At 42.8% G+C, this 27,793-nt stretch overlaps 2 protein-coding genes across 5 annotated transcripts in view; one reads left to right on the forward strand and one right to left on the reverse strand.

Annotated features, from left to right (window-relative positions):
• The window catches only part of LOC137432380 (uncharacterized), a 515,673-nt gene that overhangs the window by 179,987 nt on the left and 307,893 nt on the right, over positions 1 to 27,793 (forward strand). The gene's annotated exons all lie outside the window — the stretch shown is intronic.
• Positions 1 to 27,793, reverse strand: part of PRODH (proline dehydrogenase 1) — a 71,283-nt gene that overhangs the window by 10,672 nt on the left and 32,818 nt on the right. For both annotated transcript variants that reach the window (XM_068124254.2, XM_068124255.2), the window contains 9 exons: positions 26,049 to 26,083; positions 22,796 to 22,939; positions 19,716 to 19,780; positions 19,265 to 19,381; positions 8,501 to 8,580; positions 8,283 to 8,364; positions 7,939 to 8,031; positions 7,687 to 7,833; positions 2,082 to 2,257 (listed from right to left, as the gene is read on the reverse strand). In XM_068124254.2, the coding sequence (XP_067980355.1) occupies positions 2,082 to 2,257; positions 7,687 to 7,833; positions 7,939 to 8,031; positions 8,283 to 8,364; positions 8,501 to 8,580; positions 19,265 to 19,381; positions 19,716 to 19,780; positions 22,796 to 22,939; positions 26,049 to 26,083 (939 nt within the window). The remainder of the gene's footprint in view (positions 1 to 2,081; positions 2,258 to 7,686; positions 7,834 to 7,938; positions 8,032 to 8,282; positions 8,365 to 8,500; positions 8,581 to 19,264; positions 19,382 to 19,715; positions 19,781 to 22,795; positions 22,940 to 26,048; positions 26,084 to 27,793) is intronic.

The following is a 27,793-nucleotide window of genomic DNA, read 5'->3' on the forward strand; positions in this document are numbered from 1 at the left end:
GACCAAACCATCTCAACCTCTTTCTCTTCACAGCATCAATCACAGGCTCTATTCCCATCATCTTTCGCAATTCATCATTTGTCTTCCTCTCTCTCAACAATACTCCACACATCCACCGAACCATTCGCATTTCCACCCTTTCCAGCCTTCGTTGCTGCTCCACGTTCATTACCCATGTCTCGCATCCATAAATCATAACACTTCTCACACATGCAGCATACACCTTTCCCTTCAGCTTCAACGACACTCCCCTCCTCGTCAGCTTGCCACTCAGTTCCCGAAACTTCTTCCATGCACATCTCACTCCAGCAACTGTCGCCGAGTCTGATCCACCTTCTCCATTCAGCATGTCTCCGAGGTAGCAAAATGTTTTCACACCTTCCAGCTTCATGCCGTCTCCAAGATCCAATTTAACATTTTCTCTATCTGCAGCTCCCCCTGTGCACACCTAACACTTGAATGTAGCTGCCACACTGGTTAATGACCCTCTCAGACCACTACATTTTCAATGAACTCACTCACCGCACATTGTACATTGAATGGAGTTCACTCCGACACCCTTCCTACACACAGCACAGGGCCACTTCACAGTACTTTCCACCTCACCACATGCTTTACCACTTGCCATCACCTTTGTCTTTCCTATATTCACCTTCAGACCTTTTGCCTCCATACATTCCTTCCACTTGTTCATCTTCTCCTTCAGTCCATCCATACTTTCTACAATCAGCACCAGATCATCTGCATACAACAACTCCCACGGTAAACCCTCCTTTACGTTCTGAGCCAGCACCTCCATCACAGCTACAAATAGTAGTGGACTTCGTACCGACCCCTGATGCACTCCCACCTTCACCTCAAAGTCACCACTGTTCCCATCCTTCGTCTTTACAGCTGTGCGCGCTCTCTCGTACATTGCCATCACTACTCTGATCAACCATTCCTCCACTCCTAACTTCCTCATTGCCCATGTCACTACTCCGCGTGGAACCCTATCGAATGCTTTCTCCAGATCAACAAACCCAAGAAACAACTTCTTCCTCTTCTCCATGTACTTCTGCAACTGCCTTACAATAAAGAGCGTGTCTGTCGTTCCTCTTCCTGGCATAAATCCAAACTGCATTTCCTCAATCTTCACTTTCTTCCTTATCCTCCTTTCCAATACCTTCATTCCATGCTGCAATAACTTTATCGCTCGATACGAGCCACACTCTAGAGGGTCATCTTTCCCCTTGTATAGAGGGACGAGGGTACTCAGTTCCCAATCCACTGGAATGCGGCCTTCTTTCACCACCAGATTGCAGATCTCTGTCATTCTCTTCACACCCCAACTTCCTGCTGCCTTCAACATATCTCCCACAACTCCCGTCGGCCCTCCCGCTTTTCTACGCTTCATTGCTTTTATCGCTTCTTCAACTTCCTTCTCAGTTATCTTCTATATATATGTAAAAGAAAGTTGTCGGGACGGGCCCCGGGAAGGTTATAGACTAGGTGGCGGTGGCCATCTTGGATTTTGACGTGGCGACCTAATTTTTAATAGGGTTCTTCCACATGCCTAGTTGCACCCACACACCAAATTAGAATTCGGTCCTTCGCTTACGCACGCACGGACGGACGGAGGGGAAAACCATGGTCCCCCTTTCGCTCCGCGGTGCGACGGGGGCAAAAAAAAAAAGTGTTGAACGATCACAAGGTTATTTCACATTTTGGAATTTTCGGTTCAATGTATTTGCTGTACCCGCAGTCAGCATGACATCATACTCTGAGATGGCACATTTTTCAAGCGTACAAGGCTTCTGAGCCCATCCCATGAGAAAAGAAAAATCAGATAAAAATAAGGTCACGTAACCTATGAGTCAATCACACAAAGTTGCATTTGTTACGACTCGACTATGTACAAATGAAATAAAAGAGAAGAATAACAGAACAAGTGAATCAGTCAACAAATTATTGCAATTTTATGATTGGTTAGCACAAACAAAATCGATTTTGACAAAGATAATGGGAAGAGTTCCCATTGAAATGGGATCAATAGATTGGAGAAAGACTGGCATAGGATGTGTAGCACGAGTGAAGCATACCGATGGTACATGTGGCTGGTGCTTTCTAGGCTGGGATTGATGGGATCAGGGTAGCCCACCACCATTGCTCGTTCCCTCTCCTGCTCCATGTAGGCTCCACGTACAAGTTTAGCACCAAAGTGCCAGCCCTCTCGTCGCGACAACTCCAAGTCCACCGTCACAGCATCGTAGGCCTCCTGGAGGTTCGTGGATGGGAAACCCGACAGTATAACAGACTATCCTGGGTACAAATCTCGACCCGGCTATGAACTGTCACCCTGGTGTTTCGCATGCGGACTGAGGTGCCCGTGTTGCACGCCATCCATCGGAAGGATGTTAAAGTCGGAGGAACCCGTCTGCCAGCACCGCTCATTGATGGACGTCTAATATCTCAATGTGTTTTTCGCGAAGAGCAAGTGAGTTATCACTGGCACACTGAAGAAATTATAACTTCCTGGCCTGCTGACCGCTGGGAGGTACCGGTAAATCACCAAGCTTAATCCGTGCCAACCGACCGTTTCGGCAGCACCGATGCACTCCAAGGCATACGGTACATCGATGACGACACCCAATGATGGTATAACCAAAGCAATGGACATGTTTGTGCTGAACACAGAGAACAACTTGGATAAGGTGGCAGCTAATGCATCACACTAAAGCATTATTATTACTCCTGCATGATTGCACTAATCCCTGGTGTTGGCTTAGCGGTTAGGGTGCCGGCTTGGGATCCTAGGATCCTGGGTTCGAATCCCGGTCCATCGCTGAATTAACACCAGGGGAGTTGACTCAGCCTGTCATCCTTCCGAGGTCGGCAAATTGAGTACCAGCTTGCTGGGATGAATGATCCCGGTGTGTACCCCGATTTAGAATAGGTACACCGTATCCCTGCACATCGTAAGAGGCGACCAAGGGTTGGCGTCAGGAAGGGCATCCGGCCATAAAAACATTGCCTCAAACAGGGAACCATGATTGTCATGAGGCCCGCAAGGCTAACCCCCGCCCTAGCGGGGAAAATGGCCTTAAAACGATCATTCATTCATTCATTCCTCCATGAGGCTTAGGTCACCGTTTAAAAACCGAAAGGCCATGCGTGTAAACACTGCATGCATGCATCTGTTACAAATGCAGTTACGGCTTTCCTTTCTCCCAAAACCAAAATATATACCCATGAGCATACCGGAGGTAGCAGAGCGTCCAACTGGAAATCACAAATTCACAACTTTGCTTCTTAGCCCATCCCAGTTCGGAAAGGGTGGGAAAGTCTATAGTAATCGGTCCGGGTGTCAGTGAGTGTGCGAGTCCACACATAATACTTTAATTCAGAACATTCACTCTCCGGTCTACTGTAATCTACATACCTCGGAAGACTCTACATTGTCAAATGCTCATTCCTGTCGATCCCTGGATGAGGAAAATGAAAACACCAACAGCAGCCAGATTGCACTAAACTCGACAAATGTACAAAAATTCAGGGTTTCTGTCCTATTCGTAATATCGAGATAGACAATGAAGTGCATGGAATGTTAGACAGCTGGAGGCCATTTGGCAGATCATGCCTATGCTTTATCCACATACTTCCCAATTTTTACTATTTACCTAATCTAACTCACGTGCATCCCTTTAAAATCTACAAGCAGAGAATTTGGCTGGAAAACAAGCAAACAATGGCCTACTGTTTAAGCTATAACGAAATATTTAACGCCACACCCTAATGCAAACAGGACGATCAGCATTACATGTGCTTCCGCATCATGCTCTCAGATGAGGCTCCGCCTGCTGACAATGGATCAGAACGGCAGTCTTGTTGAAGTCGGACACTGCCGGGGATAAAACCCAGGCAGGACAGTTTGATGGCAAACATGCAGCCAAAACAACCATCCTAAATTTAGGGCTTCAAATCTCATGTGGGCCTCCTGTATTTATTTGATTTGTCGATCTCCTACTATATTTGCAATTTATGGAAATGTACAACAATGTCTCCCAACATTCTCGTCCGATGTGTGATGCATGTACCGAGAGAGAAGGGGGTGAGGGGGAAGAAATGGTCCGATAGTTTTGGAAAGGTCATCAACATGGGTCAAAGAAGAGATGATCGTAGTTTGAGGAAAACATACCTCCACCTCCACCAGGTTTGACAGGCATACCTCCACCAGGCAGAACAGTTTACGTTTTGCATCCCACTGAGAGGCCAGATCTGGATCTGGATCTTCACAAAAATCGAATCATTTAGTCCATAACACACACCCCACCTGTCCACCAAATTTGTCCTAATTAGTCTACAACTTTTTGAGATATCCTGCTCACAAACAGACAGTCAGGGATGAAAACATAACCTCCATCCACCTTCAGTTGTGGAGGTAATAACGGAAGGTTCCAGCTTTGAGTACAGTATTTTATTTTTCCAACAATAACTCAAGAATGATAAAATGAGGAGATAGTTGAAACTTTCCAGATAATTTCGCAGCAAAGAGTCGAGAATGCACTAAATGGTTATTTATTTATTTGTTTCCTTACAAGCTGTATCACAAATGACGCTGTAAATGAGGTAGTACAGCAGATAAGCTCTCATATTTTAACAAATTGTGCATTTTATGAGAAAAGCATGAAATTTCTAGCATAGTTAGTATATACCATAAGGTTTATTTTCAGATGTGGAGGGAAGTCATATTTGACCTCTGAGGACCGTGAGAGGTCAAATCCAAAATGGCCGCCAGTCCACCGGGTCTAATGTTCTAACACGCTTAATTTTGGAACCAAACAGTGTAGAAAAACATTATAGATGTCATTTCCAACTAAATTGGGGATGCCCATTCATTTGGTGATACTTTTGAGATTTTGTATACTGAATCGAGGCTCGTGAAAGAGCTAACATTTATTTCACAAACAAATCAACCAGACAAACAAAATATACAAAAAGAGGGAGCAGAAGACAAGATGGGGAGAGAAGGGGAAGCACACAACCACAACATTTGAGAGCAGGGAGAAGTGTGGGAGGGAGGGGGCTTGGGGGCAGGAGGCGTGGGAAGGGTGGGGGGGGGGGGGGGGTGGTGGGAGAAGTATAAAACACAAGGGGACCGAAATTAGCGGGGGTAGAAAATATCAAGGTTTTGGATGGGGGAGGATAAGAGATGGTGGTGAACAGCTGTTTTAAAGACCTGGAGGGTGGAGTGGGATTGAAGAGAGTGAGGGAGTTTGTTCCAGAGGCGGGAGAAAAGAGGAATGAAGGAGTGAAGGTGAGCAGAAAGTCTTGATTTTGGCAGTTTAACCATAAGAGGGTTGCAGGCAGATCTTGTGCGACCTGTAGGAATATTTGGGGGACAGAGCCCAGAGAGGGCTGGGGGGGCAAGGCCAGAGAGGAGTCGGTAGAAGACGGAAAGACCACCAACCTGCCTGCGGTGAGTGAGTGAAAGGCCCTTGGAGTTAGCTTCATCGCGGGAGATTCCAATGATTCTGAACGCTTTGGTTTCAACAGCGTGAAGACGGACTAGGTGTGAGGCAGGAGCACCAGACCAGAGGGGAGAGCAGTATTCCATAGAGCTGCGGATGAAAGCCTTGTATGTGGTGAGGAGCTCAGGTGTGCCAAGCAAGGACTTCCCACGACGGAGGATGCCCAGTCGGCGACTGGCTTTGGAGGCCAGATTTGAAATGTGGTTTTCCCAGGAAAGATCATGACAAATAGTGAGACCCAAAAGCTTGAGTGACAGAACTTCTTGGAGAGGATTATTCAGAAAGTGGATGGGAGGGTTTTCCAGTCGGTCTTTTCGGAGAGACATCGTAAGAGTGTGAGATTTATCAGGATTGAAAGACATGTTCCATTCCATTTGATCGCCAGAATTGAAGGAAATGCATTTAGGTCAAGGTCAAATTACGTTAAATATCTATTTTTATGATACTGCAGTTGGAACTGCTATTGGAAAAAGTTCATTTGAACTTTTAAAACTTAATTTTTTCAGGTACAGGGAGGGATAGGTACAGAACACCCAAAGACCAGAAATGATGAAAAGAGTGTTTACACTGCAAGGAATGATGCAATCACCTCTGAAAAAATAACTGTAGTTAACCAAGTATGTCCACAAAAGCTTACATTAAATCAAGTGCAATGATGAAAATTGGTAATGATCTAAATCTAACAGTCTCCAGAACAGAAGCACAGTGCAGTGCACTTGAATGCAGCTTTGGCACACTTGCAGCGTCCAGTGCACCCTTTCTTGCAGCCACAGTCGATCAATTTTGGCACGATTTTCATGCTTCAGGGAGAGGGGTCCAAAGAGGCTGCCACCCAGTTGTCTCCTTTGTCCAGCCCCAGTCAGGTGGGTCTGGCATCTCTGGATCCATGACCAATGCCTGGTTCCAACAGTTGGCCTGGTAGCAAGTGCGCTTGATGTGCTGCTTGAGTGCTGCTTGGGTTGGAGGAATGTTCTCTAGAGTTCTACACTTCTGTGTGAAGAGCTGTTTCCTGGCATCATTCACTTCCGTGCTCTCACTGGTTCGGTCGTACATCAGCACCACAAATCACTCTAGCAGTAACATTGAGCCTTCACTGACCTCACTTGGCATGCCTAGGAGTTCATTGAAAGCATCATTCATTTCCGTGCTCTCACTGGTTCGGTCGTACATCAGCACCACAAATCGTTCCAGCAGTAACATTGAGCCTTCACTGACCTCACTTGGCATGCCTAGGAGTTCATTGAAAGCATCATTCACCTCTAAGAAAGACTTCCAAGTTTCCCAGGCAGTCTTCTTTCCTCTGCCAGCGAATGCAGATACAGTATCACACCCGGTGAAAGCGTGAAAGATTGGGAGAGTCAGACACTGTGTTGGATTCAATGTGGCAACCATTTCGTGAACAGCTATGTACCGAAAGCTTGACCCAACACCAAAGGCAACCCACAGCTCATCAGGAGCATCCCCAATTTAGTTGGAAATGACACCTATAATGTTTTTCTCCACTATTTGGTTCCAAAATTAAGCGCGTTTGAACATTAGACTCGGTGGGCTTGCGGCCATTTTGGATTTGACCTCTCACGGTCCTCAGAGGTCAAATCTGACTTCCCTCCACATCTGAAAATAAACCTGCTGGTGTGCACTAACTATGTTAGAAATTTCATGCTTTTCTCATAAAATGCACAATTGTTGTTGTTATCCGCTGCACTAAAGCAATATAATTTGATGACGTTTTACATTCTAGACCTCAGGAACGCAACGCCATAAAAAGAGGAAATTTTCAATAAGCCCTCATGATTTGGCACAAAAATGAGATTGTTAATCCTTGATTTGTAAAAACAGATTTATAATCTACCCTCAAAGGCAAGCCAGGCTAGGATTGACGTCATCTCCCCACAGGCCTCACCAGTCATCGGATTATTTTGTATTTTCCTAAATGCTCTTGGAGAACCTCGTCTGATTGTTCTGGGAAGGCCCAGAATAGTATAGTAGAATACTGGAACTGTACTCGTGTCGGTAAAGGGGCTGCAATCAAGAAATCTTTCATATTATACCTCGTCAGAGTGTGCTGTTGTTCCGAAGAGCGGTATCGTTTTCCATAGGTCCAACAACACTGTTACCGTGTCCCCTTAACTCCAAGACGCTCTTCCTGTCACCCTCTCTGGTTCACCTTGCTCACCTGTAGATAGCACTGGTAAGTGTTGAAGATAACGGCATCGTCGTGGTTGAACTGGCGCATCATTTCCAAGGCCAGACGACTGATGGCTGGCTGGAAGTAAGATTGTTCTGCATCCACCATCAACCTCACCCGACTTTTCACCGCCGCCTGGAGGTTTTAGTGGGCGGGAGATAGAAATAGAAAGAATATATAATGTGAGGCTTCGTAAGATGCATGAACAGAAGAAGAGACAGAAAAGGGGCATTTCCGTACTGTAATGAGAGTGTGCATCCTCTGTAACATTCTTTTCATCTGCTTCTCCTCCTCGCCGGTGAAGGATTGCAGCAAAGGTTCCACAGTTCCTGTCTGAAACACAGTGTAGTTGGATAAATAGGTTAAACATGGACCAATCAGTGTTGGTTTTAACTGCAAGATCTTCATATAAAACAAAATGGTTACTTCAAGATAGAAGTGGGCCATTTAAATGGATCAGCGGATTACTAACAAGCTGCCCATTCTGGATTGTTGCTCCATATTACATCGCATAACGATTCCAATATTCTACATCGTATGCATTTTCACACGGAGCAGAAATTCTAATGGGATTTAAAGCCTACCTTTGGGTTCGGAACAACGAGTAACCGCGAGCACCCGGTGCGTTGGTCGATCAGTTGGTTCCACTCGCAAAGATCCACCGTCCTGCAATGACGAGGCACCACCATTACCACACCCCACCACCATGGATTCCATAACAAGCATCGCAACCTCAACCAGCGCTACCAGCACCGATTCCCCGTTTAATGAGCCCCCCAAAACTTCCAAATTCTAAGCTCACCCAGAGGAGTCAGAATCAATTAAGGTGAGCCAATGTCCGGTCTCATCACGAGTGGCAACTCCAAGCCTCGCGAGACTGTCCTGTCAGACAACCCAGCAAAGCAGAATGCAATTATTACAACACAAATAGTACTTGGACTATGGATGCCACTGAAGGCTTCAGATAACTAATGTTCAACAAGCAGAGGTTCAGGCTGGAATAAAACAAAATCACTGATGATGGTGAAAGTCATTTATGTACAGGTTTGCTCAATTTGAAATTGTGGCCCCACTACTTCGCATCTTCGACAGCTGGATAGGCTGTATTTACTTGACCAAAACCATATATCATCATTAACCATATAAGTGCCTTGACATCCTTCCATACCAATGTTGGTCAGCCAAATGCTCTCAGTCGTTCCTCAAATAATAGTTCCTTAATTTATGCAACAGTCTTGATTTCCCTTCTCTGCATAGTTTCAATTACAACTATATCCTTTTTCAAAAATGGTGACAAAACTCTGTTGCCTACTCTAAACAAGAACGAACAATCAAAGATTGCATACCCTCACCCAGACTTGTTTCGTGTTGTTTTATAGTAGGTATTTTATAGATGTACTCATATTGTAATTGCACATACTTTATAGATGTACTCACATTCTAATTGTACATACTTTATGGATGTAGTCAAATTCTAATTGCACATATTTTATAGATGTAGTCAGATTCTAATTGTACATATATATGTATAGATGTAGTCAGATTCTAATTGTACATATAGATGTATAGATGGAGTCAGATTCTAATTGTACAGATTCTAATTGCACATACTTTATAGACAATCGCATTTTAATTGTACATACTTTATAGAGTATAGACACTCACATTCTAATTGTACATACTTTATAGATGTCGTCAGATTCTAATTGTACATACTTTATAGAGTATAGACACTCACATTCTAATTGTACATACTTTATAGATGTAAAAGTCTGGTGTTGGCTTAGCGGTTAAGGTGCCGGCTTGGGATCCTAGGATCTTGGGTTTGAATCCCGGTCGATCGCTGAATTAACGCCAGGGGGGTTGACTCAGCCCGTCATCCTTCCGAGGTCGGCAAATCGAGTACCAGTTCACTGGTAATTCCCTGTGTGTCGCAAGAGGTGACTAACAGGGTTGGCGGTAGGAAGGCCATCCGGCCATAAAACATTGCTTCAAAAAGGGGACAACGGTGCCCGAAAAAGGCCAACCCCTGCTCTGCGGGGAAAAATGGCATCTAAAGGTGGTTCATATACTTTATAGATGTAGTCAGATTGTAATTGTACATACTTTATAGACACTCACATTCTAATTGTACATACTTTATAGATGTAGTCAGATTGTAATTGTACATATTTTATAGATGTAGTCAGATTCTAATTTTACATACTTTACAGACGTACTCACATTCTAGTTGTACATACTTTAGAGACGTACTCACATTCTAGTTGTACATACTTTACAGACGTACTCACATTCTAGTTGTACATATTTTATAGATGTAGTCGGATTCTAATTGTACATACTTGAGAGACATACTCGCATTCTAATTGTTCATATTTTATAGATGTACTCACATTCTAATTGTACATACTTTATAGACGTACTCACTTTCTAATTGTACATACTTTATAGACGTAATCACATAATAATTGTACATACTTTATAGAAGTACTCATATTCTCATTGTACATACCGTATAGACATACTCACATTCTCATTGTACATACTTTATAGACGTAATCACATTATAATTATACATACTTTATAGAAGTACTCATATTCTAATTGAACATACCATATAGATGTACTCACATTCGAATTGTACATACTTTATAGACGTACTGTACTCACATCCTAATTGTAATACTTTATAGATATAGACTATAGAGGTACTGGTTGAAAAAAAAGAGAACATGTACGACTGGCTACCACTAGGTGGCGGGTGTGGGCTACGTCAGCACATTCTGTGCAGTCAAACGGACAAACGGGCCCAAATGCAATACACTCTCCTTTGGCGAGGGTAATAAAGTCTGACTCGATGGTTTTGTAACATTGTACAAACATATAGTCTTGTCCATACAAAGTATAAAACAAATCGACACTGCTGGAACTTCCAGGAAAGAAAAAAATCTATTAAAAAAAAAAAGCGGCTTTGGGGTGAAGTGAATTAACGGGGGTAGAAAAGATCAAGGTTTTGGATGGGGGAAGATAAGAGATGGTCGTGAACAGCTGTTTTAAAGACCTGGAGGGAGGAGTGGGATTGAGGAGAGTGAGGGAGTTTGTTCCAGAGACGGGAGTAAAGAGGAGTGAAGGAGTGAAGGTGAGCAGAGAGTCTTGATTTTGGCAATTTCATCAGAAGAGGGTTACTGGCAGATCTTGTGCGACCTGCAGGAGTATTTGGGGGACAAAGCACAGATAGAGCTGGGGGAGCGAGGCTGGATAGGAGTCGGTAGAAGACAAAAAGACCACCTACCTGCCTGCGAGCACCAGTGAAAGGCCCTCGGAGTTAGCCTCATCGCGGGAGATTCCAATGATTCTGAAAGCTTTGGTTTCAACAGCGTAAAGACGAGCTAGGTGTGAGGCAGGAGCACCAGCCCAGAGGGGAGGACAGTATTCCATTGAGCTGCAGATGAAAGCCTTTTATGTGGTAAGGAGCTCAGGTGTGCCACGGAAGGACCTCGCACGACGGAGGATGCCCAGTCGGTGACTGGCTTTGGAGGCCAGCTTGGAAATGTGGTTTTCCCAGGAAAGATCATGGCAGATAGTGAGACCCAAAAGCTTGAGTGACAGAACTTCTTGGAGAGGATTGTTCAGAAAGTAGATGGGAGGGTTGTCCAGTCAGTCTTTTTGGAGAGACATAGTAAGATTGTGAGATTTGTCAGGATTGAAAGACATGTTCCACTTGTTTGACCAGTCTGTGATTTTGTCCAGATCTGCAGAGAGTGAGGAGGCTGCAGACTGCCGATCTGAGATATGAGGAATGGAGCGGCAGAGTGTGGAGTCATCAGCAAAGAGATAGAGAGGATTTTCAAGAGAGTCAGAGAGATCATTGATGAAGACCAGAGAAAGCACAGGGCCCAGAACACTGCCTTGAGGAACTCCAGCCTGAACAGGAAGGGGAGATGAGAGAAATCCATTCAGGGCCACACGTTGACTATGACCAGAGAGGAAGTCCGCAATCCATGTGTGGAGATTTCCATGGATACCATAGGAGGAGAGTTTGGTGAGCAGAGCGGGGTGCCAGACCGTATCGAAGGAACGTGATATTTCAAGGGGGACCGCTCTAATTTCCTGTTTGGCATTGAAGACCTCCATCCATTGTTGAGACAGCAGAAGCAGCATGTCGAGAGTCGAGTGACCTCGTCTGAAACCAAATTTATGATCAGAGATCAAGCCATTGGAGAAGAGGAAAGATTTGATATCCAAAGCAATGATGAATTCCATGACTTTGCTGATAATTGGGAGAAGGCTCCCTATTGATTCTTGTCTTTTTGCAATTGTTGTTTTCATGTATTGTTATGCATTATGTTTTCCACTCTGTCAAAGCGCCTTTGGGCTTCTGGAAAAGCGCTATACAAAATAAATGAATTATTATTATTATTATTACTAGGGCATTGCCCGTACTATATCTATATCTAAAATTATATCCCCCCCCCTCTATTTACATGAAATGGTTTGGTCCAAAGCGAACGGCTTGCGAGTACGGTGACAATCCCCCCCCTCTATTTACATGCAATGGTTTGGTCCAAAGCGAACGGCTTGCGAGTACGGTGACAATCCCCCCCCTCTATTTACATGAAATGGTTTGGTCCAAAGCGAACGGCTTCCGGAGTTTGGTAAAGAAATCGCCATCGCGTGCACAAACGCGCAGGAAAGCGAATGAATCGCAAATTCGTTTTTATTAGTTTTAAAACATAGTTTAACGCCAACATAGTTTGCAAACGTGAAATAAATGAATACGCTCTCAAATGTGCCATCCGAGGCAGAGTGTGTCCGCCACGTTCGGCACACGCGATAGTTCGCTGCTCTCCGATTGGTTGAATCGTTTTTTGGACATAGCTCGGTAAGTAATTGTCCGATTAATATGAAACCTTGAAAAGGCACATCCTCGGGTCCCCAGCAATATACCTGGCAAGTTAAAAGTATATCGGACCCGTGGTTGTCGAGAAACAGCGGTCACAGACAAACGTACAGACGTACAAACGTACAGAGATTACTGGAATTATAGATAGATTATTAAGGCTGATTGGTCTGTAGTTGCAAGGATCTGTTTTTGCACCTTTTTTGTGTAAAGCGGTAATGTTGGCTGATTTCCAAGCTGATGGCAGATGACCTTGAACAAAAGAGAGGGTGAAGAGAACAGAGAGAGGGTGAGATGGAGTGGCAGAGCAGGATTTTAGGACCCGTGGGCTGATGCCATCTGGTCCAGTTGCAGAATCATCGTCGAGGATTGACAGAAACTTCTCCATCTTGTCAGGAGAGAAGGACACAGAGTCCACGAGCAGCTGCGTACGATTGGGTACAGAGAGGGACGGGTTTGGGACACAAGATTTTGAGGCAAACACAGAGTTGAGGCATTCGGCTTTGTCACGTGTGGTGTTGGCTGTGTAGCCATTTGAGGTAAGGGAGGGGATGGAAGGGGAACAAACACCAGAAACAGATTTGACCAGACGCCACCAAGATTTGGAGGAAAGAGAGAGGTTTGAGAGTTCAGTCTTGAAAGTAGAGAGATATTGTTTCCTGGATCTCCTGAGGGTAGACACACACCTGTTCCGAGCTTTGTGAAAGGAACTGAGATTATTTCCTTCAGTTGGATTCACCTTCCATGAGGTGAAGGCAAGTTGCTTCATGGCAACTGCCTCACCACAAGCTTCAGTGTACCATGGACGGGAGGAAGGGTATGACAACTAAAGACGAGATGGGATAAATCTGTGCATGAGAGAGAGCAGTTTACGTTGGAAGAATTTCCAGGAAGAGTTGATGTCAGAGGCAGTAGAGATGGGAGACCAGTCCAGATGATTGATGGCTGCTTGAAGACCGTGCCAGTCAGCCTGAGGGAAATGCCAGACTCGTCGGCGCTGAGGAGGCTCTCTGAGAAATGCCAGAGAGAGATCCACTTTAACAAGGAAATGATGAGAAGAACCGATTGGAGCAGAAGAAGAGCAGCAGACATTTGCAGGGAAGTTTGTCATAACCAAGTCGAGAAGAGAAGATTGTTCAGTATTTAATCAATCTATTTTGACCGATGTAGAACACGAATCGGTTTGTTGACACTTCCAAAACATTCAGTTTTGCTGTACTTTGGCTCTGAAGTTCACAAAACTGTACATTGTCTCAACCAATCAAATTTTCTGCTCGCACTCTCACAGCGGAGGCACAATGTCTTGGCTTAAAAATGGAGGGTTCAAAAAAGTATGATGGTGAACAATAAGCTGAGAGGCACAATTTTCACATTAATAAGAAATATTAGTTGGCTTGACCACTTAAAAAGTGGTTTTTGACTCCAAATATGCTGAGATTTCCTCCCCAAGCTTGTAGACAGCTTCTAGGCCTAGGCCTCCAGACCCCTGGCCGACGGTGATTACTCTGTTGCGTACTACTTTCTTTGAATTGCCTCCTGCTTTAAAAAAAAGAATGAAACCCAGCTCAAGTATTTGTGTCATACATGGCTGCCCCATAGCTGCCTAATGGCTTAGCGGTTAGGGTGCCGGCTTGGGATCCTAGGATCCTGGGTTTGAATCCCGGTCGATCGCTAAATTAACACCAGGGGGCTGACTCAGCCTGTCATCCTTCCGAGGTCGGCAAATTGAGTACCAGCTTGCTGGGATGAAATATCCCGGTGTGTACCCCGGTTTAGAATAGGTACACCGTATCCCTGCGCATCGTAAGAGGCGACTAAGGGTTGGCGCCAGGAAGGGCATCCGGCCATAAAAACATTGCCTCAAACAGGGAACCATGATTGTCATGGGGCCTGCAAGGCTAACCCCTGCTCTAGCAGGGAAAATGGCCTTAAAACGATCATTCATTCATTCATCCATGGCTGCCCCATAGCTGCCTAAATACATGATTTGTTATTGATAACAAATCGTTGCTGCTCATGTGCTCAAAAATGTTACCTCCAATCAGAGACTCCATGATCTTGCACACTACTGAAATAAAACTCACTGGACGATAGATTTTCCACTCTGTTTACTCCCTTTCTTGAATATTGGGGTCACATTGGCAGCTTGTCATTCACCTGGTAAAACACTCTGTGATAAATACCGATCAAAGATCGAACACGGTGGCGTGCCTTTTACTTCTGCAACCTCCTTAAGCACCTAGGGATGGAATCCATCAGGTCTCGATCTCTTAGAGATATTAAATTTTGCTTGTTCATTATTTATAATATCACTAGTTGTTACATCTGGCACAGTTATATATTTGAGTGAATACATGAGGAAAACAACAACAACGAAACACCTAGAGCATTCATACAATACCTCACCTCACACACACTTGAAAAGAGGACATGGGTGGGGTCTGTGAGCACCAAATTTGATTGGAAGAGATGATGTAAAATGCCGTAATATTTTTTTCCAAGTACTCTAATGCTAAAGGAAAGGTTTTTGAAAGTGCAAAAAAGATGATTTGTGTTCTACTGTGTTCAAGAATATAATTCAATTTAAATAATGATTTATGAGTTGTAGAAAAACAAATTCCAGATGTTTACCGCCGTTGACCACCTTATCTAAGGCATTTTCCACCACCTTATTTAACACGTTACGTTAGTTATTTGCGCCTGTTGTTTGTCCTTTATGACGTCCTTAAACAGTAAGTTTCCTGTTTGAAATGATTTCCAATTGCGTTTGCCTGCCGGACAGACAGAGTAAATAAATTACCTCACTCGTCTCTGTGCATGTGCGATCGGGATGGATTCAGCGCCAAAGTATTGATAAACGACAGGTTCGGTTTCTGATTCACATTCAAAATAAAACATTAAATTGGAATCAAGTTTTTCCTCGATCATAAACTGACATTTGTAGACAGACATACAGAGAGAAAGTGAACTGACATGCCAAAAAAAAAAGAAAAAAAGATTACTCCTGGAAAATCAAAGCGTTCCTGGGGTTTGGGTGGGAGCTGGGGTGAGGAGGATGCCAATTCTCTCATTGTAAATGGTATCCTGTAGCACCATCTGGTGGAAGCCTGAATTGCAAGTCATAATAAAATACTCCAGACAACACAGAAGTAGGGGAATTAACCTGTCCTTACCTCTGCTCGTAATTTAAATTGCCTCTGCCTCAACTGCTCGTATTAACCTACGTTCACATATATGTACACAGATACAACATGTGGATATCGTTACGATTATTCCAATCGCCCCATGTAGAGATTGAAATCGTATCCACGATGCCACTGAACGCAAAACAATGTTGAAAATGTGCAGTATCGAGAACTGTGCCACTCCATTTTTCTCTGGCAAGTGCTGAAGGGGTTAATAAGTTGATGGAACTAGTTAGGAGAATCCCTCGTCTCTACGGCCCAAGACTCATTGAGCACGTAGATGCTCAAAACATGTAATTTCCTTTTGATTTCTTCTTTTTCTGTATTTATTTACAAACATTCAATATTACCATCAGAAACTCTTCATCCAACAGGGTAAAAAAAAAATTTCAAACAAAATCCACAGCTCGCAACAAGACCTATTGCCAATGACCTTAATTGCATGCAGCAAACTATTTACTTATTTTAAAGAGGTGAAGCCACTTCAACATTTGGCTATGTATGTACGTCAATAATGAAGAAGAACCTTTCTAACCCACCATGTGTAATTCTAAAGGGTAATTCTAAAGGGTAATTCGAAAGGGCAATTCGAAAGGGTAATTCGAAAGGGCAATTCTAAAGGGCAATTCTAAAGGACAATTCTAAAGGGCAATTCTAAAGGGCAATTCTAAAGGATAATTCCAAAGAGTAATTCTAAAGGGCAATTCTAAAGAATAATTATAAAGGGTAATTCTGAAGGGTAATTCTAAAGGATAATTCCAAAGGATAATTCCAAAGGATAATTCCAAAGGATAATTCCAAAGGGTAATTTTAAAGGGCAATTCTAAAGGATAATCCCAAAGGATAATTCCAAAGGGTAATTTTAAAGGGCAATTCTAAAGGGTAATTCTAAAGTGTTATTCGAAGGGTAATGTTAAAGCGTAATTCTAAAGGGTAATTTTAAAGGGTAATTTTAAAGGGTAATTTTAAAGGGTAATTTTAAAGGGTAATTTTAAAGGGTAATTCAAGAGGGTAATTTTAAAGGGTAATTCAAGAGGGTAATTTTAAAGGGTAATTCTAATGGGTAATTCAAGAGGGTAATTTTAAAGGGCAATTCTAAAGGGTAATTCAAGAGGGTAATTTTAAAGGGTAATTCAAGAGGGTAATTTTAAAGGGTAATTCTAATGGGTAATTCAAGAGGGTAATTTTAAAGGGCAATTCTAAAGGGTAATTCTAAAGGGTAATTCTAAAGTGTTATTCGAAGGGTAATGTTAAAGCGTAATTCTAAAGGGTAATGTTAAAGCGTAATTCTAAAGGGTAATTTTAAAGGGTAATTTTAAAGGGTAATTCTAAAGGGTAATTCTAAAGGGTAATTCTAAAGGGTAATTCAAGAGGGTAATTTTAAAGGGTAATTCTAATGGGTAATTCAAGAGGGTAATTTTAAAGGGCAATTCTAAAGGGTAATTCTAAAGTGTTATTCGAAGGGTAATGTTAAAGCGTAATTCTAAAGGGTAATGTTAAAACGTAATTTTAAAGGGTAATTTTAAAGGGTAATTTTAAAGGGTAATTCAAGAGGGTAATTTTAAAGGGTAATTCTAATGGGTAATTCAAGAGGGTAATTTTAAAGGGTAATTCAAGAGGGTAATTTTAAAGGGCAATTCAAAAGGGTAATTCAAGAGGGTAATTTTAAAGGGTAATTCTAATGGGTAACTCAAGAGGGTAATTTTAAAGGGTAATTCAAGAGGTTAATTTTAAAGGGTAATTCAAGAGGGTAATTCTAAAGGGTAATTCTAATGGGTAATTCTAATGGGTAATTGTAATGGGTAATTCTAATGGGTAATTCTAATGGGTAATTCTAATGGGTTTCGTTCATTTATAGGCTTTGCCTATTTCATATTTAAAATGCCAAATATGAACCACTTCCTTTGGACACAGGTGATTATTTATTTACACGTTACCCTTTAGGAGTTTCACTTCCCAATATCACGCTGCTGATGTAACACCTTATCGGGGCACCAGAAACACGGTTACTGTTGAGGCCTCCGTGATGGATATTCGGAATGAGCACGCAGCCACGGCATTCACCACAGGTAATGGAAATATAGTACAGTGTACAGATGAAGAAGGCCAACACTTTTCCCACATCTTCTGATTATTGTGCTCAAAGAAAGTTAATATACCCACAGGTTATGGTGTGTCTTGCACAAACTTGCAGTCACTTTGTGGTTTACCACATAATGATGAGCTACCTGTTGGGGTTTGAACATCATACCATCAAGGCCCATCCATGTGATGTTATACTGTGGAGTGGCCTGGTGTCTTATTGTACTTCATATAAGAAACTTTGCATGTACACTGCTAAACATTGCACATTTAAAGTCGTGAAAGGCAACTTTAACAAATCCAGGGGCAGCGCTGAAATACTCATGAGGTATGAGGTACTCATGAAATACTCAAAAAGTATTTATCGAGTTAAAAATTAAAAAGAGTATAAACTCGTGTTAATTAAATTTTAATCATTTGATGCGTAAAATATAGTTAGTCCATGCCACTCAATCTGCCCGACACAAACTACACATGAGAACGCCAGTCAGTAGAGCACATACTCCCGCCGTGGGTGGCTGCTGCTGAGCCCTATCTTCCAATGGTAAAAAAATCCTTCAAAAAAATTCCTGGTTGAATGAAATGAATGAATGAATGAATGAATGATCGTTTTCAGGCCATTTTCCCCGCTGGAGCAGGGGTTAGCCTTGCGGGCCCCATGACAATCATGGTTCCCTGTTTGAGGCAATGTTTTTTTTTATGGCCAGATGCCCTTCCTGACGCCAACCCTTAGTCGCCTCTTACGATGCGCAGGGATACGGTGTACCTATTCTAAACCGGGGTACACACCGGGATCATATCCGAAATAATTATTATTATTAATTATTATTCGAAATATTAAAAAAATTTCTGGATCAGGAATAATATCCTGAGCTTCACCAAAAACTAATCAATTCTTCCTTATCCCAAGGGCAATCATCCCACCAACTTTCATCCAAATCCGTTCAGAACTTTTCCAGATATCTTGTTCACAAACACACGAGCACACACACGGACGGACACGATCGAATGCATTACTCCCTGGCGGGAGTAATTAGAAGGTTGGTTATCAATTTAATGTATTGTTTAAAGGGCAGATACGGTGTTTCTGGACACTTGCACCCATTACAATCATGTTATGGCCTAACGAATGAAAGTTCCATCTCGACTTCTTACCTTGTTTCTGTCCACCTCAGCCAGTCACGGCACTGCTGGATTAAAACCCGATTAGTAATGAAGATGATGCTTTACTCAATTTGAACTTATGATTATAAAGGTCAATCGCAAACATGCCAAGTTTGTGAGCATGTGGGAATACAACAAATTTAAAATGTTTTTGGACTCTGTTTTTCAGCATTGACAGACACAAAGGTGTGACCAGAGATAAGAAAGATATCAGTAGCAAGTATCAAAATCAAACCTGCAGCGTTTCCAAAGAGAGATGCTTTTTCATCGCCGATTTCTCACCGAGACCTTGCTCTTCGGCCAAATGATAAAAGAATCGTCGCCATTTTACCAAAACCTCCGAAAACATCATCTATCAAACAAAGAGATCAAGATCATATTAATAAACTAGAAGAGCAATCAGAGATTGCAGACCCTCACCGGGACTTGTTTTGCGGGTTGTATTTTTGTGGCAAATGAATGTAAGGATGTACGAAATGAAAGGTCAATGATTGTAATTGAAACGTCTCAACTCTGAATGGTCCAGTTGTAAACGTGTAATGGTCAAATGGTCAAAAGGTCGAAAGGGATTAACTGGTCTAAAGTGTGAAAAGGGTATCAAGGGTATGAAGGGTAAATGTGTAAATACAAATGGAAACAGGAAGAAACAAAAACAAAAAAGAAGAAGAGTATGAAGAGGTTCTTACCAGAAACTGAGGTCTGCCCAAAGCTGTAAGTTTAATTGCTGTGAAGCCATCGTCCGAGGTTTCAGCTGGAACATAGGATTAGAGAACGGGAAAAATGGGAGAATAAGTTAAATAAATAAATAAATAAATAAATAAAAAGACTAGACCGGCACTCAGTAGAGAGCATACCTCTGCCAGGTGAACAGTTTACGTTTTGTATGATACAGTAGACCAGGAAATCACAACACAGAATCACATTTAATCAAAATCATCAATCCACAACTTTTTGAGATATCCTGCTAAATGTCGATTTTAGCCCCATCTCCCAATGGTGAAGAATCACAAAAAAAATAAAAAAATCTCATGTCCGAATCCATATTCAGATATTCACCAAAATCGAATCGACTCTTCGTTGTCACACACACAACCTCTCCACCATGTTTCGTCCAAATCCGTCCACAACTTTTTGAGATATCCCGCTATGTATCATTTCTGGCCCTATCTCCCAATGAAGAATCGCTTAAAAATTCTAGTAGCCGGATCCGAATCCGGATCTTCACCAAAATCTAATCATTTCGTCCTTGTCACATACGCTACATCTCTGCCAAATTTCGGCCGAATCCGTCCAAAACGTTTTGAGATATCTTGTTCACAAACACACGGACAAACGGACAGACAAACGCGACAAACGCATAACCTTCATCCACTTTTGGTGGCGGAGGTAAAACAGTAAATTTGTAATTACCCACCACCATCAATAATGGTCAAACTCGTATCCCCTCCTTCTTGAACAGTATGCTTCATGGAATACAATTTGGAATGATGTGATGATGGCAATCCATGAGGCATCATGACGCCCTGCATGCCATGGATGAACAAATGTATTACCAAATGCATTACCAAATGCAAACTCAAGTTTGGAGTTTATTTCAATGATCAGTCGTGCTGTTAGAACACAAGGAAATTTGATGCAGGAGAAGGCCATTTGGCCCACCGTTCCTGTGCTCTATCAACACTATGCATTATTTATATGCATGGTTCTTTATATACAGACATGGAAGAAGCTTCGGGAACTGAGTGGTGTGCTGAAGAGGAGGGGAGTGTCATTGAAGCTGAAGGGAAAGGTGTGTATGCTGCATGTGTGAGAAGTGTTGTGATTTATGGGAGCGAGACATGGGTAATGAACGTAGAGCAGCAACGAAGGCTGGAAAGGGTGGAAATGCGAATGATTCGGTGGATGTGCGGAGTATAGTTGAGAGAGAGGAAGACAAATGATGAATTGCGAAATACGATGGGAATAGAGCCTGTGATGGATGCTGTGAAGAGAAACAGGTTGAGATGAAACAGGTTGAAACAGGCTCTTGTCACGTGTTGAGGAAGGATGAAAGTGACTGGTTGAGAAGAGTGATGGAAATGAATGTAGAAGAAAGTAGAGGATGGGGAAGACCGAGAAAGACTTGGCTAAAGGTGGTGGAAGAAGAAATGCGGGCAAGGGGGTTAATAAGGGGAGATGCAGAAAATAGGGCAAGATGGAGAAGATTGTCATGGGGTCCGCAAGGCTAACCCCCGCTCTAGCAGGGAAAATGGCCTTGAAATGCCTGTTGTTGTTGTTCTTTATATACGGAGTCAAGGCTAGTGGAAGAGCTAGAAGCATGTTTTAGCATATCTACAGTGTATTCAGAAAGTATTCAGACCCCTTCACTTTTTTCACATTTTGTTATGTTGCAGCCTTATGCTGAAATCGTTTAAATTCATTTTTCCCCTCATCAATCTTCACTCAATACCCCATAATGACAAAAAGAAAACAGGATTTTAGAAAGTTTTGCAAATTTATTAAAAAGAAAAAACTGAAATATCACATTGACATAAGTATTCAGACCCTTTGCTATGACACTTGAAATTTAGCTCAGGTGCCTCCCATTTCTCTTGATCATCTTTGAGATGTTTCTACACCTTGAGTGGAGTCCACCTGTGGTAAATTCAATTGATTGGACATGATTGGGAAAGGCACACACCTGTCTATATAACGTCTCACAGCTGACAATGCATATCAGAGCAAAAACCAAGCCATGAGGTCGAAGGAACTGCCTGCAGAGCTCAGAGACAGGATTGTGTCGAGGCACACATCTGGGGAAGCCTAAAAAAAAAATTCTGCTGCATTGAAGGTTCCCAAGAGCACAGTGGCCTCCATAATTCTTAAATGGAAGAAGTTTGGAACAACCAGGACTCCTCCTAGAGCTGGCCGCCCGGCCAAACTGAGCAATCGGGAGAGAAGGGCCTTGGTAACAGAGGTGACCAAAAACCCGATGGTCACTCTGGCTGAGCTCCAGAGATCCTGTGTGGAGTTGGGAGAAACTTCCAGAAGGACAACGATCACTGCAACACTCCACCGATCTGGGATTTATGGCAGAGTGGCCAGACGGAAGCCTCTCATCAGTGAAAGACACATGAAAGTCCGCTTGGAGTTTGCAAAAAAGCACATAAAGGACTCTCAGACTGTGAGAAACAAGATTCTGTGGTCTGATGAAACCAAGATTGAAGTGTTTGAACCTTCAGTCAATATATCACAAAGCAAATGCAAAAAAAATACAAGGACAATGTGAAAAGGTAAAGATGATCAAGGTACCGCCAATATCATTTTATAACCATAAGCTAGAGTGAAGGTGATAGCGAGCATTTGCAAATCCCCATGCTTCCCACATAAAGAAAAGTTGAAAGATGGCAAAAAGTTCCACCAGGAATGACCCAATGTCAAATTTTGAATTAAAAAAAAAAAAATAATTCTGTTTTGCCCCCGTGACTCCAAGTCACCTTCCCCTGGGGCATGAATTGGAGGTCAAATTAAAAAAACCGTCTTCCTGCAGTTATCTAAAGCTCATGGATGAGGTTGGACATGTAATACATGTAGGATATGGAGGTTAGGAGACGTATGTACTTTCACATTCATTGCAAGGACATTAGGCAACAATGGACAAACCAGTGTTATGATGGAATTTGAACTGGGGCTCCCAAGAAAATAATCTTAGATGGGAATGTCACACAGGTAAAACCAAAGCTCAGAGTTCCATTAAAATACCAATCTCTCCTAATTATTCAGTTACCAGCAGTTTTGACACTATGAAGGAATGTCTCCATGTGCTGGTCGCATTTTGCCTCGTCGGCATAGAAAAACGTCCGTGCACTGACCACGTTCTCCCGTCTGTCTCCAAAGCGCCTGTGAGCCACGAACTGCTTCTCTCTGCCAGCTGAACATGGTGATAACCACAAAGAAATGTCAGGTCAAAGTGGATGCAAATGTATTGTGAAAAGTGTTCGAAATATTACCTTTTGATAAAAGCATGCCAGCACATTCCTCAATGACAAATGTAAAACGACATGAAACAGTCATAAAGATGCAAGAAGAGAAAAGATGACTAGAAAAACAAACTAGAGAATATAGGTTGCTGCAAACATGTCCATGGAGATGGCCACGCTAGTATTAGATGTCAACCCACTGTTTGATCTCAATTAAGGTCACATGGTAAATTAAGTGTCACATGAGAGAAAAGAGATATGTATAAGATAGAAAACATCAGATGCTTCTAACTCGAGTTATCATCTGAAAAATGATTTCCAAAGTGCACATGCCCCTTTGATCTGTTTAGCCAAAATTAAATCACTTCATCTTCGTATTGTTATGTCGGTGGGGTAGAGTGATATATAGTCAGGTAGATCTGTATAGGTAGTGTGCTCCGATTATCGTGATAGGGAACCTTGATGTAATAAGTTCCGTTAGACCGTGTGTTCGGATTAAGCTTGTATATTTGTCCCTATTACGAGGAATGGGGCGTGTTAACTAGTGTAGGGATTATGTTAATTCCCTTGTTCGTGAGACCTTGTGATTTATCCGTTGTCCCATATGGCACCGCACATAGACACTAGTCAGGCCCATTAGTACACTAATTAATAAAAGAAGTAAAAACTAACCGGAAGCCAGGCATCAGGCACCGGGGCTAACAACACCGCCTGGCTGAACACACATTGCACAGGCAGGCCGGGAGCCACGCCAAGAAGGACTCACTATTGGGCGGGAGTCGACCAATTGGAACAGCGTGGCCAATGGCTGAAGAAGGCAAGAAGCGGCTGACTGATTGGTGAAGAGAAAGGCGCGTAAGGGCATCACGCTGATTGGCAGGGCACGCCGATGATGTCAAAGGGCGGACTGCGTGTGATAGATGGAGAGCGAAACACAGTAGTGGTGGCCTGCGGGCATTGGTGGAGAGAGGCAGATGCCGTCACGAGGGATCGATAAAAAGTGGAGAGAGACCGACATTTTCTTTCTTGCTCTGGACCTTCTGCTTGCTTCTGGTGCCTGCCTGCGAGTGTGCGCTGACAATTGTCCCCCCTATCTTCACGTTCTGGACCTCGGTGCGGGCGACGGTGTGCCAAGACCTTGCTGGGCAGTGTGAGGAGGCCGAGTTTGGCAGGCAGAAACGATGCGCGGCTGGCCGCTGGAGAGTAGCGAGGCCTCGTGAACGGGGGCATGCGAGGCCTGTTTTCGCACCAACATCGAGCGGTTTCCCACCAACACCGGAGCCGCGTCGGGACCCTACTTTTTGATTTTTTGCCTGATGATTCCTGACACGGTTCAAGCCGATTGAGCTAAGTGCACACACACAATTTATTTTATCCAGTTTATATTCCCCTGTGTCTGTGTTTCTAAGTCTGGTGAGGGAGCGCTCCATTTAGGTTCTAGTTTTCTCGTCGCGTTTCTCTTGTCCTGGCAATTGTAATAACTAGGGCATGCCCGTACTATATATATATCTAAAATTATATCCCCCCCCCTCTATTTACATGAAATGGTTTGGTCCATTCGCAAAGCCAAAGCGAACGGCTTGCGAGTCCGGTGACAATCCCCCCCCCTCTATTTACATGAAATGGTTTGGTCCATTCGCAAAGCCAAAGCGAACGGCAGTTACGAATCGCAGTTACGATGAATCGCAAATTAGTTTTAATTAGTTTTAAAACATAGTTTAACGCCAACATAGTTTGCCAACGTGAAATAAATGAATACGCTCTCAAATGTGCCGTCCGAGGCAGAGTCTGTTCGCCACGTTCGGCACACGTGATAGCTCGCTGCTCTCTGATTGGTTGAATCGTTTTTTGGACATAGCTCGGTAACTACTTGTCCGATTAATTTCAAACCTTGAAAAGGCACATCCTCGGGTCCCCAGCAATATACCTGGCAAGTTGCAAGTATATCGGACCGGTAGTTGTCGAGAAACAGCGGTCACAGACAAACACACACACACACAGACACACACACACACACACACACACACACACACACACACACACACACACACACACACAGAGATTAGTGGAATTATAGATAGATAAATCCTTTCATTATTTTCTTTGTACATTTTAACCCGTATTCCCGTTTGAGTTATTTTGCAGCTTCAGGACCTGCTGGCGGGATCGACCAGGTAAGGCTTTCCAACTTCTTCTTCTTCGTTCTTCCTCCACATAGATCGTGAGTCCGCATTTGATCGTTGCCTCAGAGTTAAAGCTTGCTTTGGTTATCCGTGATTCTCTCCTGGTGTTAACCAAGGGGAATCACACGACAGTATCGCAGGCCATACTTGTGCCACGTTTTAGTGAAATCCGTTCTGTGGTTCACAAGTGAATGCAGTGAACAATTTTAAATTAAAGGTCACATGACCATAGACCTCTGACCTTTTGAACCCAAAATTTAATTAGTTCATATTTGTATTACAGTTCATACTTTTGCCAAGTTTGGTCAAAATCCCTTCACTCGTTCACAGGTTATAGCGGTAACGAAAATTTGCTACGCACGCATGGTTACGGACAACCTGAAAAAAAATGCCTTCGGCGCCTTCAGCCCCACACTACACCCTACTACAAAAAGTCTTAAAAGGTTTTTCCTTTTTTTTTTAAAGGTAAAAAGTCTTTATTTATTATTTAAAAAAAATAAAAAAAATAAAAAAATCGCACCCATGTCTGAAAGCTGTTCAGTTTCGCATTTTGAATATGAAATAGACAAAGCATAGAAACGAAGAAACCCATTAGAATTACACTTCAGAAATACCCTTTAAAACCCCCTAGAATTAAACACAGTGGGGTAGAAAGGTTCTTCTTCATCATTTTTGCCAGACGGACATAGCCAGATATTGAAACAGCTTCACCACTTTTTAAAACCTCAAAAAAAGAAGAGCAGATGCTCTACTTGAAACTTTTTTTTTAGCATAGAATGTTGTGATGCAAGTGCTTTTCCGTCTCTAGGCAGATCAGAAAACATCCAATACAGATACTCAGTTTCACACGTCATTTAATTAAAATACTCAGACTTACTCTCTGCTTTTGCTTCAGCTTCAGGAACACATGATCTGTCGGGTAGGTAGAATTAAAAAGAAACAGTGCAAGAAGTTTTAATATAAATTAAGGAGATTAAAAAATAAATCACTGTAGAATGACACCAAGGAAGAAAGAAATGCATGGCTGGTTAGAAAGGCGGAAAAATCCATTATTGGGACACAAGTAGGGTATAGTGTGGGGTTCTTCCAATTAGTTTTGGCATTATCCATCCATAACTTTTTGAGATATCGTGTTATACTGTGAAACCCCGACATTCGTGGATTCGACATTCGAGGACCCTGTGCATTTGCGGTTCATAAAATATGACCAAAGTCAAAAAAAAAAGAAGAAGGGTACGAGTGCCCCCAATCCTTTCCAAGATGGCAGGGGATGGTTTTACAGCTTCAAAAAGCGGAACAGTTTCCACAATGTGAAGCTCACAGGCCAGCATTCCTCAGCAGACCACGAGGCAGCTGAAACTTTCCCTGCTCAACTCGAGCAGCTCATAGAGGAGAAGGGGTATATACCACAGCAGGTATTCAATGCAGACGAGACCAGTATGTTCTGGAAAAAAAATGCCCAAGACAACTTTCATCTCAAAGCGAGAGAGATAACATTGAGGTTCAAGACTGCAAAGGATCCCGGGTATCACCTGCGGTGCATGACTCATCTGCTACTTCACCTACTTCCTCTTCAGAGGAGTTCATCGAATTTGCTGGATTCTAAATAATCATCATTGATCATCGTCATCATCAAAAGTCACATCACACTGTATGTATGTACCGTATCCTCAATAAAAATTTGAAACAGTACCTGCTGTTGTTGTTAATTTATTTGTAAGCATTTTAAATGAAAGTAAATGATGTGCATTCACATTCGTAAAATTTTAAAATTTTCCCTTATGAATCACGAACCACTGGGAACCAATCGCCCTTTTTATGCCTCCGCCGACAAAGTCGCCAGAGGCATTATGTTTTTGGGTTGTCCGTCCGTCCGTCCTTCCGTACAGGCTAAACCTCCTTTTTCTCAGCAACCATATGTCCGATTGAGATGAAACTTTCAGGGTAAGAGTGACACCCATACAGAATGTTTTTATGATAAATACGACATCATATGTCACGTGCTATGGCAGCCATCTTGGATTAAAAGCAAAATAATTAAATAATTCTTCCTCGGAAACCGCTGAATGGAATTTTTTTTAAACTTGGCACATTGTCAACTACTCCCAATGGGGAACAAAAGCATGATAATGATGACATCATAGGTGAAATGGTATGAATGAATGAATGAATGATCGTTTTAAGGCCATTTTCACCGCTAGAGTGGGGGTTAGCCTTGCGGGCCCCATGACAATCATGGTTCCCTGTTTGAGGCAATGTTTTTATGGCCGGATGCCCTTCCTGACGCCAACCCTTTGTTACCTCTTACGATGCGCAGGGATACGGTGTACCTATTCTAAGCCGGGGTACACACCGTGATCATTCATCCCAGCAAGCTGGTACTCAATTTGCCGACCTCGGAAGGATGACAGGCTGAGGCAACCCCCCTGGCATTAATTCAGCGATCGACCGGGATTCGAACCCAGGATCCTAGGATCCCAAGCCGGCACGCTAACCGCTAAGCCAACACCAGGGCTTATAGGTGAAATGGTATACCAGCCAAAAATGTTTTAATCAAATTCCTTATCCTAAAAATCTGAAATTGCATGCATATGATCTATGACCCATTTGTATTGAACTATT

The sequence above is a fragment of the Myxine glutinosa genome, chromosome 8, assembly GCF_964187855.1.
Source record: "Myxine glutinosa chromosome 8, kmMyxGlut1.1, whole genome shotgun sequence".
NCBI lineage: Eukaryota > Metazoa > Chordata > Myxini > Myxiniformes > Myxinidae > Myxine > Myxine glutinosa.